The 15,268-nt window shown below is 48.6% G+C and overlaps 1 protein-coding gene across 4 annotated transcripts in view; it reads right to left on the minus strand.

Annotated features, from left to right (window-relative positions):
• The window catches only part of BCL11B (BCL11 transcription factor B), a 91,775-nt gene extending 77,003 nt beyond the window's left edge, over positions 1–14,772 (minus strand). For 2 of the 4 annotated variants that reach the window (XM_050897787.1, XM_050897785.1), the window contains exons 1-2: positions 14,715–14,772; positions 666–1,031 (exon numbers count right to left, since the gene is read on the minus strand). In XM_050897787.1, coding sequence (XP_050753744.1) covers positions 666–1,031; positions 14,715–14,772 — 424 coding nt within the window. Of the gene's footprint in view, positions 1–665; positions 1,035–14,714 lie in introns of all 4 variants that reach the window. The other 2 variants (XM_050897786.1, XM_050897784.1) reach the window with 1 other exon arrangement.
• Between the last annotated feature and the right edge of the window lie 496 nt (positions 14,773–15,268).

Consider the following 15,268-nt stretch of genomic DNA (forward strand, 5'->3'; position numbering starts at 1 on the left):
GCTCTTGTCTCCTCATTCAAAAGCCCCATTTGGGGCATGCATGTGAATGGAGGTGTCACCCACCCAACTCCAGCCATCTGCAGAGACCCAGGACAGGCGGCACAGGCAGCAATGCAGACTGGGAAGCTGATGTCTACCCCAGTGGAAGGAACAAGCAAGGACTTAATGAACCCCTGCTTTAGCCCTCGCAACCAAATCTTCTTCCCACTGCAGTCAGTGGGAAGAGGATTTTTCCACTGACTTCAGTGGGGTCGGGATTTGGTCCTTCCCAGTGGGTCTGCATGTGACAAAGAGTATCTGAACTGGACTGAACTGAGCATCTCACCAAAGTCCCCTATCCCTCCACCACTGCTACCTGCTTAAGGACGCTCCTGAAATGGTTTCTGACCCCAGCTTTCTGCTCTTTCCTACATGTACAGGCTGCCCCTTGGCTCTCCCAGGGGATTGAGAGGCCCCTCTCTCCGGGAGCTGGCCCTGCACAGATAGCTACACTGAATTAAATGTGGGGTGGACAGCCCTGCTGAGCCCTGCGTAGCCGTGAGAATCCTCCAGACCGATGGCTCCTATAAAGAACTGTTACCGAAGCCTCTGTTTCATGGCACTTTCTAGAGGGCTCTCGTTAAAAGATTACCTAGGCAGTTGATTGAGTGTAAAACATGCTGTACCTGCAATGTTCTCCTGCTTGGGGCAAATTCCTTTTGTAGGCGTGAGAAGACGGTCTTCTTCATCGGGTGTGACTTGGATCCCGATTTCCACTGGCTCTGACACTTTCCTGAGCTCGGCGCGTGAGGAGGGGGGAGGGCTGCTCTTATCCATGCTCTTTTCATAGCAGGCACCACCAGTGCCATTGCACTGTTTTCTCTTGTGCTCTATAAAAACCAAGATGTCTCCCAGCGGGAAGTTCATCTGACACTGTCCACAGGTTAACAAGTCGGGGTCTGTCCCGCCTGCGGCGATGCTGATGCTGCCCGGCTCTGCTATTGCCAGGCTCTCATCCTCGTCGGCGAGTGCCGGTTCCACATGGTCAGCCTCTGCTTTACATGGACAAGGAGAAAGAGGGAGGAAAGGGACGAGGGGAGAAGAGAAAGAGATTGCTTTGAATGTTCACAGACTCTGAAGGATGCATCACGAGAGGCCCAGCCTCCCCCCACTCCCCCAAAGAAGCCAAGCCTGATTAGATCTTTCTTTTATTTTTCAGCTTTTCCGCTCTCCCCGAATGATTTCAATATATTTTGCGACCAAGCCTGCCTGAAACGAAATGGAAAGGCTGACCTGGCATAGCTTTCCTGTCAGCTCCTTCCCACTGCTGCCAGCGCTGCAAGGATATCAGCAAAGAGCCATTTTGCAAACATTCGAGCCCCGAGTCACTTTCTGAAATAGTTCCTCTCTTTTTATCCCACCTTCTCATTCCCACTGCGTTTCCCAGCCATCTGGCCAAGGCCCCATCCAGCAAAGCTTATGCACCCGAACCTCTCCTCCTATTTCAGAGAGAGGGGGAAAGCTTGTGTGCTCCAAACAAGCAGGATCAGGCTCCCTGTGGCATACAAAATTAGTACCACCTCGTCCCGTTACAAAGGTACCGGCAAGGTTAAAAGACCACCCATTAGCATGAATTACAGCAAACTATTTGCAAGGGTACAGTAAGCAGGATACAGTCTCATGAGAAGTTAAGGGGTTTCTAAGGTGTGTACAGTGGGAGAGAATGAGGCACTTATTTAATGTACTGGAATATTGGCTAAGCCTGAAATCTTCCACTCTGTTTTCCTGATGTCAAATAACCCTGCAGTTACGATATAGGTTAATAAATTTTTTTTGTTTAAATCTTACCCACGGACCTGACGGATTTTGTACCATTACCCCCAAAGACTGGGAAAGCATTTCTGAGTCCCCTGCATCAGTTTCTAAGGCATAAGTAACTTCTCATTTCACAATTAATAAAACACAGTGCATTTTTAATGGGTATTTAGAAAATAATTCTTACATTATAAAATAATTATGGATTACAATCCATTTCTGGGGCAAAACGTGTTTTTTGGTTTGTTTTCTCTTATTCTGCCATGTAACTGCCAAATCATACAAACCTTGGTCTTTACTCAGGCAAAATTTCCACTGACTTTGCCTAAGGCTGTTTTGCCTCTGCAAGGACTATAGGATTTGGGCTGAACAAAACAGAGGAACTAACAGTATGTAAATCAGTGAGTGAGACCTCTAATCGAATCAAGATTAAAGGAATACGAGGAAAAATGTTCGCTATTAGCCCGAGAAGTTTGCTTATGGATTTCCTGGGGAAAGCAAGTCACACAAATATCTCAAAGAAGACTGAGATAAACAGATGTTAGAATCCAGATCTGGATTCTCCTCCTGGCTGAAAACAAAAGGAGTTTTGTCCCACTCTTCAGCACATTGCAAAAAAACCACATAGGAAAGGGACAAGAGGTAGAAGGTGAAATGTATTACCTGGCAACAAAAATGACTGAGCCTTGAAAAAGGCAGTTTAGAAAAAGAATCGCCCCCATTTTTGCCTTCCAGAATAAATAATTGATCGGTGTATCTACCAGCTGTATTACAAGTTGCATCAGAGCTCACTAACAGCAAAGCGGAGAGCAGCAGCAGCAGCACCAGTGGCAGCAGGAGAGGACAGGGACCCCAGAGAAGTGCCCGATCATGGACCATCCTGCTGGAGCAGACGATGGGCACGGGAAGGCTTCCGTTTCCTAACTCACACTAAGCGTACCAAATACACAGCAAAATACTCGTTCTGAAAACTATTAATTACCTTTTTCCCCTTAATCTAAGTTTAAAAGGAGTTTGAAGACAATGCTACGTGATTAGTTCACCAATTTATATCATGAAAGATGCCTCCTTGCCTTAGTGAAAATGTAACCATAACCCTGGGCTGAACAGGGACTGCTGGGAAGGGAGCGGATGCCTGCGAACAGTGTGTCACGATGCAAAAGGTAATTATTTAGTGCTGTGGTTCCCTTTAATGATCTAACATTGAGCAATATTGTTTATATTGAAGAGAGCTTGCACCTTTAATTACCAATTACATATACATCATTTTAGAGCCAAAAGAAAAGGACTGTGAAAAGGGTCCTTTAGAAATGTGCACGCTATTTCTAGGAAGACTTCTTACTAAGGGGGAGCAGTGTGTCAAAATATTAAAAAAAAAAAAAACCCATACAGAGAGGCACACACAGGCATGCAGATACACACGCAGGAGATGGGACAAAGAGCTGGAAAAGACAACATGAAAACAGGAACTGAACCAAGGGTCATAAGGAAAAAAGGTGGCAGAAGGGGAAAAGGCTTGTTAGTAGTTTCACCTAACATTCCTACAAAGCCTTCAGATTAAAGTTTGTCTCTTAAATTACAAAGGCTGAATTTTGGCATTTATATATATGTAACAAACAAAAAAGAAAGCACAGATCTCAACTTTATTATCTTTTTGATGTGAGGATTATTTTTTTTTGCCTGCGATTTAAATTGTGCTTTTCAGAAAATACAGCGAAACTGCTGCATTTGATAAGGGCTGCATTTGACCAGGCGTCTGTGGAAACATGAAGGAGGTTTGAACAGCTAAACTGTTGCGAATTCTTTCTTTTCAGTTCTACACTTCATTTGAATATTAGTTAAATCCACATATGCCTATTCGCTTACACTCGCTCACTCTCTCTTTCCAAAGACTCTGCAATGGCACTTTTTTAAAATAACATCTGGTATTCCTTCATATTTTGGCAGTCGTCACATTACCGAAAATCAGCTTTTCGTTTTCTTGGTACGCCGAGCCCTCGTGATCAGTAGTAATTGGGTTTCAAACTATCACAAGATTTTTTTACTCGACTCTATTTCTGATTTGAGCTTAATAAATCATCAAGCATGAGACCAGCCGTACACCCAACAATGCAGAAGCTATATTACATCCCCTTATTCGGGACATGGAAAACAGACATAAAAGAATGAAAAACAAAATACTGAACAGATCTTCAAATGCATTTTATCCATGTCAATTTGCTTTGGTTTTTTTTACTTGGAATAAAAAAAAAAAAGAAAAGGCTTCCTATTGACAACTCAATTAAGCCATTAAAAACCTACACTCAAGTAACATTACAGGAGAGATTTAAAGCCCACAAAGGAAAAGAGAAAAAAGCCTGCAAGTCCAGCCCGTAACACATCGGGTCATGCCTGGTTAATACAACAGCCAAGATCTTAGGCTGTTTAAGGAGTCCTTTAATACCAACGGGGCAATTTAGGCCAGTCTCAATCTAAAGTTCTGACTCCACTTGTATCTGTGGGTTTCAAATGAGTCGCTTCGCAGTATTTGAACTTAACTCTGTGGTTTTATTGCTGTTTGTTGGTAGCTGGGTTTGGAGGGAGGAGGGTGTTTCCTCACAAGTATTTATTTAAAATTAATTTATATTTTTTTTTAAGAAGAAGAAATCAAGCCACACAAAAAAGGAGAATGGAAAACATCTCATCTCCCTTATGTGGGAAAAGGAAAAAAAAAATGCAAACGAGCTATTTCCAGCCAGGACTCGTGCCCTGGTTCTTCCAGGTGTGTTAAGGTGTGCCCGGCATTTTCCCTGCACCCAGAGATTCTTCCGAAGAGGATTGCCTTGGCATTGCCTGCCTAGGGAGCACAGCGAGTCGGGGACGGGCGATCTGTGGGGAGGTGAGTGACACTTGTTATCCGATGGCTTAATGAAATTAATGCAACTGGACAATCTAAACCATTTGCTTTACTTTGAAAAGCATTACGCTTGCTGGCTGGACTCTAAGCAGCATCTCCAAGCTCTCTGGCTGCCTACCACGCCAAAATACAGTGGACAAACTCCTTAATTCCGTAAAGGCACTGTCACAAAACCACCAGTGCTCCTACTTCAGCGTGGTGACATCATTAGAGCATATGTGCCCCATGCAAACAATACTCTCATGCCCAGTATTAAAGCGAATGCACATGGTAACTACTTTCTGCCTGTCAGATGTCTCAAAATCGTACCCATTAATAGTGAAAAAGACTGTGATACTAAAAATCATTTCCAAGGCCTCAAAGGACAGAAGCGTGGATGCTTGTTCACAGGGTTTGGGTGAGGCTGGGTCCAGGCAGCAGTAATTTATTTTCTTGCCTTTTTATTGCACTGCAGAACCAAGGTAGGAAGGGATCTAAAAGTTGCCAACCTATTCTCTTCCTTATTTTTCCCATCCCGCAGTATCAAAAGGAGGCAGAGAAAGGGGGAAGAGGGAACGGTTTGGTGCTGGGCCAAAGCATTGCGTGTGAAACCTCCCCTCCACGGCTGGTTTCTGCACAAATCGATAACAGGGTGGTTAAGGCGAGCACTGCCAGTGTCTTTGCCGCAGAGGCGCTGCTGGGTGCCCTGCCTGGCCCGGCACCCCACCGCAGCCACCATCCGCCCTTGTGCCCACCTGGGGGGTGAAGCACAGGCTACCCCAGGGGCCACCCGTGTCTGGGACGAGCTAGGGCTGTCCGGGGTCCACCATGGGGGCACAGCTCCTGGCGCCCAGGCACGGGAAGCCACCCGCAAGCGTGCCGCAGCGTGCCGAGCGCGCCATTCTCCGCACACAGTCGCTACTGTCTTGAAGGCACATCCAGAAAGAGCTCAGCCTCGTTGGGGAGCGAGCACAAAGAAGTGACTCGCTCTTCAGGGTGTTGGCCCAAAACAGGCCTGAAAATGATGGCCCTTCAATCAACACCCACATGTCACATTTACTGTAACATCAACATGCTTAACGGAAATAGCTCGGATCACACGCTCTCTAGCTGGGTTATCGCCGAGATCGGTGTCAGGATCCTCGCTGCACAAAGACTAACGCTGCTCAAAGCAGGCGACGCAGCTCCTCACCGTCGAAGTTTATCAATAACCTGTTTCCAGAGCCTCCCCGCAGCTCCCTGCAGCTGCAAGGTGCAGAGTTGAGCTTATGCCTACATATTGCATCAGCATCACGCTCAGCAGTACTAGGCACCGCTTATCTGCCATCAATTTTTAATTTTTCTGAGGACTGAAAAACAATTGTTCAGAGTATTTTATATTTTTTTAAATAAAAGTCTGAGGCAGAGTTGGCCAAAAGAGGCAACTTGATGGGGAAGCCGCAGAAACTGAGGGGCCCGCAGCTCTGCCTCACTTTCCGAGTGACTCTCAGGCATGTGCAAAGTGCACAAAGGCGGTCGGAGCAGCGGCGAACCTCTGCCGCGCCGTGCGTGGCCCCGGTGCAGCTGCCGAGCCGCCGCTGTCCGGTCATCCGCCACTGCGCGCCAGCCCGTTGTCCCCGCATGCCGGACGGCAGCACGGCGCGGCGGGCAGCGGTGGCTGGGGCGGGCTGGCCACCGACACCTGCCCGCAGCAGGCGGGATGGAGCCCACCGCCCCGGCACAGCCCGCCGAGCCACCCCCGCTGGGTACCGAGAGTGAGGGGACGAGGACCGAGGGGATCAGGACCCAGCAGTGCAGGGAGGGGGGAGGGAAATAACCAGTTTCACTCCAACGCCTTAGCGAGTCCCGTGCACAGCCGCGAGTTAGAAGACTCTCCTGCAACGCCGGTACGTCAGACGTCTTTTGCAGAAGTATCCCAAATCTCTCAGAAAGCAGTTTAACCCTCCGTACACACCTGAGACAGAGCAAGCTCAAGCACTGCCGCAAAGAGCCGGACAACGCATCAGGGTTTAGGGAAAAGAAGAAGGAAAATGACACAATAACCACGCCGGACCCAAACGGAACAAAAGCCAAGAATATCCAAGGATCCACACAAATCTCCAACACTTGTCAGATGTTATTTCACCAGAAACTATATACAGTGTTAAAGAAGGGAGTGGCGTGTCTCCTCTTAAGTAAACTATACGTTCATAAAAAAATATTTACTGCTTTTGAGAGCGGAAAATGCATAAGCTCTTCTATAGACTGCAGAAGCTGTAAATCTCCGCAGATAAAATGGGATGTGATGATGTGATATAAAAGCATTCTTTGTTCCCCAGTGAATACATTTGTTTTATTTAAAACTAAACGACAACCAAGGAGAGAAAGGAGCGCTCGGTGCCACAAAAGAAGGAGCAGTCTTTGGGTACAGGCTTTTAACTGGCGTAGAAAAGGATATTGGAAGCACAGATTCTTACCCAAGGATTTAAAAGGCATGATCAAAATTAAGTAATTAGTTTTGAACATGTATTAAACACACAACAGCTCTGTTCTTTTCTTAAATATCAAGCTCAAAAGAGACTGTGTTTCTCAATTGTGTATGGCGCACTGTTGCTCATATACAATTTTCTTAAGCCTTTTTTTTTTACTTTCATTGAAGCATATTCATTATAACATTCAGCGAATTTATGGCTTCTTCCAGTGGCTTAGTAAAAGGGGTCATAAAAAAGTTAAGTAAACCAGTGTGTTTTTTTCCTCTCCCTTAACTTTGGATTCCTTTTTTATACTGTGCTGTCTAGTGCTTAGTCTTTGGAAAGTACCTTGGGCATATTCAGCACACACACAAATTATCAGCTGCTCCAGGAAAAAAAAAACAGAATTTCTTGCACAGAGGCAACTACACAAAAGACTTGCATATGTCAAAAATACAGAACTAAGTCCCTGTGAATGCTGCACCATTAATCAAATCCCCGATCTGGTGTCACTTTTGCCAGTAAAATGATGATATTCTTCTAACCCCCTTCTACTGGCGCGTGCCTGCAACGCATGAAGTGTGTCCCTCTGCTTTAATTTGTTTTCGAATAGCCTGCTTTAGGCATTTTTTATATATCCTTTGGAAAAAAAAAAAAAGGAAAAAAAAAGAAGCTGCTACTTAAAGCTCCAGCAAGGGTCTACAGTACTGAGCAAGCAACAGCTTTTCGGGAGGGAGGACAGACAGTGAGCAAATTTAACTGATGTTCAGGGGCTGAACACACAACTGCCTCTGAGGCTGTAACCGTGGGTGCCGAGGAACGGTGTGCAGCCTGCCCAGATACATTTTAAGAAAGTAAATAAACACGAAAGAGGAAGGTGCTGTAGTAAGAGCAGCTGAATGAATCATGCATTTATCAATGCATGCAGTTATTGATGCGTTTTCCCTCCCTCATTACAAAGATACATATATATAAATCCATCTACAGCCAATGCTGATGCTTCACCAAGCGCTTTTATGGTATCACTAACTTTAAAGCAGGCGGTAGCCGCCAGCGCCCATTTAGTTTTCCGTGTGCTTTCTCTGGAGGCTACCGAGGGGAGACCAAATTCAACCAACAACTGCAACACAACCCTGGAGAAACCGAACTGCAACCAAAAAGAAGGAAATGCTCCAGCAAGGAGGCAGAGAGCCATTTTGGGGTAGCAGGTCTCCGCAGGGAGACTTCTCCACCGGGCTTTGACCTGAGGGAGTGGGACAGGTGGGAGGCAGAGGAGGGAGCAGGAGGCAGGGGAGCGTGGGTGTGCGTGCCCTGGGTGGGCAGAGGCGACAGGGAGGGGGAGACAGGGATTGTTGTTTCTCTTGGTAAAAGTTAACAGTCATGGAATGGAAGGAAAGCCACAGTCGGCGAAGTCTAAGGTTTCGGGAGGGGAGAAGGGGAGGTTTTGCCCATGGCTGAGGAACGTTAGCAGCAGCAGCAGCCCGGGCACTGTGCTCTTCAGCTTACCGGTCTGTCAAACGACCTGGCTGCTATCTATATGCTTCCAACTAGCTCAATTCAAACATTAAATGAAGTAGAGAAATCATCAGATAAATTGCTGGCCCTCTCTACCCAAGAGTGAAGGGTTTTTGTACAGCTGATGACAGCCCTGATCTTTTGTCTGACCTAATTTACTTCTCTTTCAGGTTAGAATAAAGCATGTTTTCCTGTCACAGGATAACCTCCGTCCACATACTGCACCCTAAAAATAAGAAGATGCTTGTGCTATGTTAACAATACCATAACTTGATGAATTTCTCAGGCTGGGTGAAATAAACATCCACTGATCAAAGCTTCCCGTGAGTACGCCATGAAATTATATGTTTGGGCAAGACAGCGTCCCGCTAAAGTCCGTCCACGACGCGCAAGCCGACTGCAGCAGAGAACAGCACAAGCCCGGCGGAGCAGCCTGTGAGCTGCTCAGCAGCAACTTCTACATGACAAATGTGATTTTGTGTTTATTTCTCCAGAAAAAAAATGCTTATTTTCATTTGCAGGAACTGCAGACTTTTTGCTGTAAGGACCTGAGGATCAAAGTACGGCAAACCATCTAATATCAAATCCTCTCAGCAGGGGTACATGTGGCTTTCTGACATGTAATCAAGGCCAAATTATGTACGTGTATGTCTGCTTTATTGCTGTACACACCTTCTCCTAGAACTCCAGCTTCCTCGCTCTGTGTTTTTATGTCCACTGGAACAAACAAACGGATCTCCGTGGGTTTTTTCCCCCCACGCACAGAAACTCGCTCATGTACAGGTATCATTACCCCGATCGCTATCTGACAACAACAAATTGAGAATTTAAACATTGTGTGTTGACGATAAAAGGCACTGTTAAAAACTAATTTTAATTAAAAACTCCTGTCCGCCCGAGTCAATTAATCAGCCGCAATTTAGCTAAAAATAGATCTGTCTCGCTCGCAGCCCCGCTCAGCTAACGCTGTATAGATCTGCGCATGAAAATCAATACTACAACTTTACACCGAAAACATTTTGCAGCGACGTGAACTGCCGGAGCTGCGGCTGTGAGTTCCGAGGGCAGAGCATCCCGCGCAGCAGCGCGGCGCGGCCGGCGCCAGCCCGGCCATGCTACAGGCGATGAGCTCCCCCTAGTCGTCAACACCCGCCACTTGCAGCCGGGGCACAAGGCAGGCTTGCGAGGCAACTAAAAAAGCCAGCAAAGTTTATTGTGGAAAGTATTTTCCATCAACAAACACCACAGCGCGCAAAGCAATCCAGGTAGGAAGTGTGGAGGAGAAGCGAACATCTTGGGCGAGGCGGTTTTTAAGCGAAGAGATTTGCTAGCGGCAAGCTCAGCCCTGGGAAGAGCCGCTGAAGAGGTGTCAACTGAAGTCGGTAACTGAGATCAATAATTTGTACTACTTCTACGAGCGCACACTCCTCTAAGTCGTAATTATTGTCAAATATGCCACAAGACAACCCTTTGTTCTGCAGAGAAACATACGTTTTGCGCAAGACAAGGGCTCCAACCATTACTATTAAAGGCAGCCAGGTTGTAAAATCTTGAAGGCTTTTATTTCTCAATATTTAAATAAGCCTGACAAAATACGCTCTGCATCTGCCGACCAGCAGAAAAATGCAAAATGGTTTCTCACCCACTGTACACCTATTTAAGCCACTGAGCACATCAACCAAAAAGGACGGAACAACCTAGATCCACAATCTACTTACTCTGCACCAGTTTTTAAAAAATGTTTTAAAAGACCAGAAACTAGGAAAACGTGCCAGTATTTTTTTTTAATCCTGTAAGTCCAATACAAATATATTCAAATGAAAGGCAACCTGGAAGTCGATAGCACACAACCTTTTTTTTTTTCCTGTCCTATTTAAAGCCAACACATGTAATGTCTTTTAAAAGCACGTTAAGCTTTTCTGTGCACAACTATGTGGATATTATGAAAAAGTCGGCCATCTCCAAAATAATAATAATTTCCTCTCTAATTCTTCAGTCACAGCTTACATCCTCTTTGTATTAGAGTTGATTACATTGGTGTGGGGTTTTTTCTGTAGGAAAAGTGCATTAATTGCACTAAATCTAACTGCATTTTAAGAGAAGCTCCTTGAAGCAATTTGCAAAACTTTGACATGCAAAAAACGGTAGGGTTTTTTTATTATTATTTTTAATGACTACGTGCAAATACAAAGTGATAAAGGAAATTATTACTCTTCCTAGGGAACCTGTTGACCAGGTACTGAAAAGCCTCCTTGGGAAACCTGGTTCTCTACCTGGAATTGTATGATTTTACTGTGCCTTTCCCTCCCAATCTTTGCTGCTGCTCTACAGAAACGTTCTTGCTTTGCCGCCTTCTGCAAAACTGCTACCAGCGAGCTTTTCACATGCTCTCGCCTTTCACATTGCCTTCAAATGCAAAATGCAGGGTTAGTTTGAAAACAGATTTCTCAAGTTAAAAAAAGAAGATCTTAAGCTGGAAAATCAGCAATTTGAATCAAACCAAAATAACGTTTCTTTGCACAGAGCAGCTCAACAGCTCAGCCTCCTCTTCTCTACATAATCGTCTCTTTTGCTTTGTCCACCCATTTAAGTGAGCTCGGCTACCAAGTTTGTTCTGTCCACCACCACTGAAGAAAGGTCCAGAGCTGCTCTATTCTCTCCATGTGTTTCCCCTCTTTTTGTCCTGCACACGCATCCATTACAAGGCTGCCTGGGTGAGCCTGGCAAGGACAAACAGGCCACTCCGTTTTGCAGTCTTAAAGACCACTGTGCTAATGAGATGCTGCAACTCTGGAGCACAACTACATTGCAGCCTCTCTGCTTTTTGTGTTTGTTTGTTTGTCTTGCACTCAGAACCTAAACGTTTCTCTGAACACCAAGAGCATGAAACCCAATAAACTCCAGCTGAGCAGTGTCAGAAAACCCTTGTCTCTCTCCCCATCTCTCTCCCAATCTCTCTTTCCTTGCCTGGCACAGACCTCCAACCCATCCTGAAATGCAACTCTCCTGACAGATGCCAAAAAGGGAGAGAGAGAGGGGGGAAAAAAGCCCAAGCTAAACATGACATAAATGCAAGATTTCTGAAAGCAGTATCAATTCATCCCGGCTTTGGGGGCTTGGCTTGGGGTTGGCTTTATTTTGTTGCAAGTATTTTCGTTTCCCATTCCGCTGCCCGCTACTTTCCAAACTCCCCCTTACAGAGGACAGTCTCCCTGGCTGCTTTTCCCCCACGAATGACACCTTCCCCAGGAGTGCGGGGATTGCGAAACCCCCCTCCTGCAAGCCTGCAGCTGAGGCTCAGCGCCTGTGCGCTGAAATGCCTGCGCTTCCTGCTCCCCCCAGCCCCAACCTCAGCCCCAGCCGCAGCCCCCCCGGCTCCCACCCCCTCCTCCCCTGGATACCTTCATTTTTTTCTGCCACTGCTCAGTATGCAGCCTGATTTCTCCGCCAGCTTCCTCAGGATGGAGAGAGAGATAAATACAAGAGGGAGGGAGGGAAGCTGCGTACCGCTCTGCTCTCCATTCCTCCCCAGCCTCACCGCTAAACCCATTGTACACGCAGCTCCTCGGCACCTTTTAATGCTCTCCTGCCTCATTATTTACTTTCAAGTAAAGCGATCGGAAAAGGAGATCAAATTGGAAGAACAAACCTACCTGGCTCTCTTCTCCACCCCACCTCCCCCCCCCCCCAGCAGCAACAGCAGCGAGAAAAGAAATGTTTCACCCCTTTAAACAAATTCAGACGTGCGCAACAAACCAGATTTTCCGCACACCCCCTTTCAACACCCCACATCTCCGCGCAACTGAGACAGAAAAGAAGTGGGAGAAATTGCACAGGGAGATTTACAGGGGTTAGGTTGTTGATGCTTTTTCTTAAAAAAAAAAGGGGGGGGGGGGAATTGAGAAGCCACCAGTAAAAAAGGGAAAGGCATTTTCCAAACCGGATGGTTAAAAACAAAAATGCAATTAACGAAGGGGAGGGAGTTGAGGAGGGGGGAATCCACCTTTTATGGTGATGCAAATTTGACTCCAAAATAACAATGAATTAAAAACAACCCCCCCAGAAAGAGCTGAATACCAGATGCATCTTCATATGTGTTCCACCAGCTGATGGGCTGGAGGGGGGGGAGGAAGAACGGGTTAAAAAATAAAGGCGCACGCCAAAAAAAAAAAAAAAGAAAAAAAAAGGGAAAGAGCGAAAGAAATAAAAATTTCGGGACCCAAACCGTCCCCCCACAACCCTCCGCTACGAAAAGAAAAAAAATCTCACAGGAGGTGGAAAAATTATATACACATATATATCTCGATTCCCAAGGAAATCTTACAAACAGAAATTTATCACCGGTAACAAAGAAAGAGAGGAGCTCGCAAGCACCAAATGCTCCTGGCAGATGGCTCCTATTCTTGGCTTTCAGGGGAGGGGAGAGAAGCCGGGGGAATATTTTATTTATTTATTTAAATTCTTTAAAATCTCAACATAAATATTCGGATCCGCCGCGGCTCAGGCTCAGCCCTGGGCTGGCTCCGTGCGCGCCGCCGCCCCCCGCAGCACAGCAACTTGCGGACTCGTCTTGGGGGGGGGGGGGGAAGGGGGGGGGGTGTTGTCCGGCCGGCCTTCCCGGCGGGGTACGGGGCCCCATCACGGCCTCCGTCCCCCCAAACCTCGCCACGGCGCGCCGGGCATTTTCTACTAGCCCCCGCAAACGGGTCCGATGCTATAGGAGGCAAATGGGGACCCCCCTGACCCTCCTCCCCGTGCCCCGGTGGCGGCGGAGCAGCGGGGAGTGCTGGGGGCCCCGCGCCCCGGGAGGCGCCCCCCCCACACCCACCCACCCCAGCCCCCCCCGCGGCACAAGCCCCGCGGGGACGGGAGCGGCGGAGCAGCAGAGCGGGGCGCCCGGCGCGGGGACCTGCCCCCGACTCTGCCTGCAGGCGCTCGCCCCTCTCCTGGGGCTTTAGGGGTGGGAACAGGGAGGAGGGGGGATGCTGGAGTTGGGGGGGCGCCTCCTTCCCTCCCCCCGCTTTATCTTTTCCTTCCGTTTTTGTTGTTTTTTTTTTTTGGGGGGGGGGGTATGTGTGTGTTTTCATTTCACAATGGGAGCTTCGGCAAAGTGCAGCCTCTGCTCCTGCCCCGGCACCCGAGCCGGTGCTGCTGCCCGGCCCGCATTTCTGCCCTCCAGCCCCGTCTGCCGTCTCGGCTCTCCCCGCGTCCCCCGCCACCGACAGACACCCCCGCCCGCCCTCTCTGCAGCCCCTGCCCTGCCTCTAGCCCCAACCGAGCTGATCCTGCCTTCCCCCCCCCCGCCGCTTTGGAGGAGAGTTATCTCCCCCGCTGGCGATGCACCTGGGGCGGGCAGGGTGCAGCCTGCCCATCTACCTGCCCCGCGACCCCGCGCCGGGGGGCTCGGCGCCCGCCGCTGCCGGCCTGCGCTGCCCCGTCCGGCCCACCGCCTCCATGTGCTTCCCGTTAAGTCCCCCCGCGGCCGCTCCGCTTCTCCCCCCCCCTCGCTGCCCACCTTGATCCGCCTCCCCCCCCCCCCCGCCCCCCCGCCCCGGCCCGGCTGTCACGCCGAGGCAAGGCGCTCGGCCAACTTTTCCCACCGCTCCGCGCTGCCCCCAGAGCAGGGAACGAGGAGTGGGGCCGGGGGCGAGCGGCGGAGCCCCGGCGGGGTGGCCTGGCCCGGCCCGGCCCCGGCCCGGAGCGGCGCGCCCCGCTCCGCCGCCCCCCGCACACGCACCCGCTCCCCGGGGGAGCCCCGCGCCGCCCCACGCCGCGCCGCGCTCTCCCCGCCGGCAGCGCCTTCCCCGCTCCACGCCGCCTGCCTGCCCGCCTCACCTCCGCACCGCTGCAAAAACGCACAGCAAACTTCGGGCTTCTCCCCCCTCCACCCCCAGCCCATCCCCCCGAGCCACACACCCCCCTCCCCTCTTTAATTCCCTTCTCCTCTCCCTCTCTCTGAAGTCATTTACCAGCTTTGGTTGCTCCTGGAGTCTCTCCCCCCCCCCCCCCCCCCCGCTTCCTCCCCTTCCCTAATTTTGCTCCTCGATTTCGGCTCGGTCTGGTTCCAAGTTCAAACTTACGTGTGATAATCTCTCTTTGTGACAAGTGCTGCGGGTTTCCCTGCTTGCGACGGGACATTGCCCTGGCATTTACACTGGCATCGCCTGGAGAGCTGCACTGGTTTGGGGGGATGTGTTGGGGGGGCGATCCTCCTCCTCTTTTTTTTTTCCTCTTTCTTCTTCTTCTTCTTTATCGAGTTCTTCTTCTTGAAAAAAAAAAAATTAAAAAGGAAAAAAAAGCCTCCTTTTTGTTGCTGCTGTGGTGCACTGGATGGGATCCCCTCTCAATTAAAAATCATCATCATCATCATCAGGAAAAGCTCTTTCTCGCTCTTTTTTTTCTCTCTCTTTCACACACTCTGTCTTTTCTCCACTGCTTCTGCCACTTGGACTTCCAGATCTCTTCTTGAACTTAGGAGGATATGCACCGCCAGTGACACTTTTCTCTTTCCCTCTTTCCAGAGTGCTTGGCAAATTGGCAAGTGTGCTTTTCCACCAGGAGGGTAAAAAAAGAAAAAAAAATTTAAAAAAATTCAAAAAAAGCAAAAAAAAAAAAGCAGGAATATCAAAAAAAG

This window comes from Gymnogyps californianus, chromosome 5, assembly GCF_018139145.2.
Source record: "Gymnogyps californianus isolate 813 chromosome 5, ASM1813914v2, whole genome shotgun sequence".
Taxonomy (NCBI): Eukaryota; Metazoa; Chordata; class Aves; order Accipitriformes; family Cathartidae; genus Gymnogyps; species Gymnogyps californianus.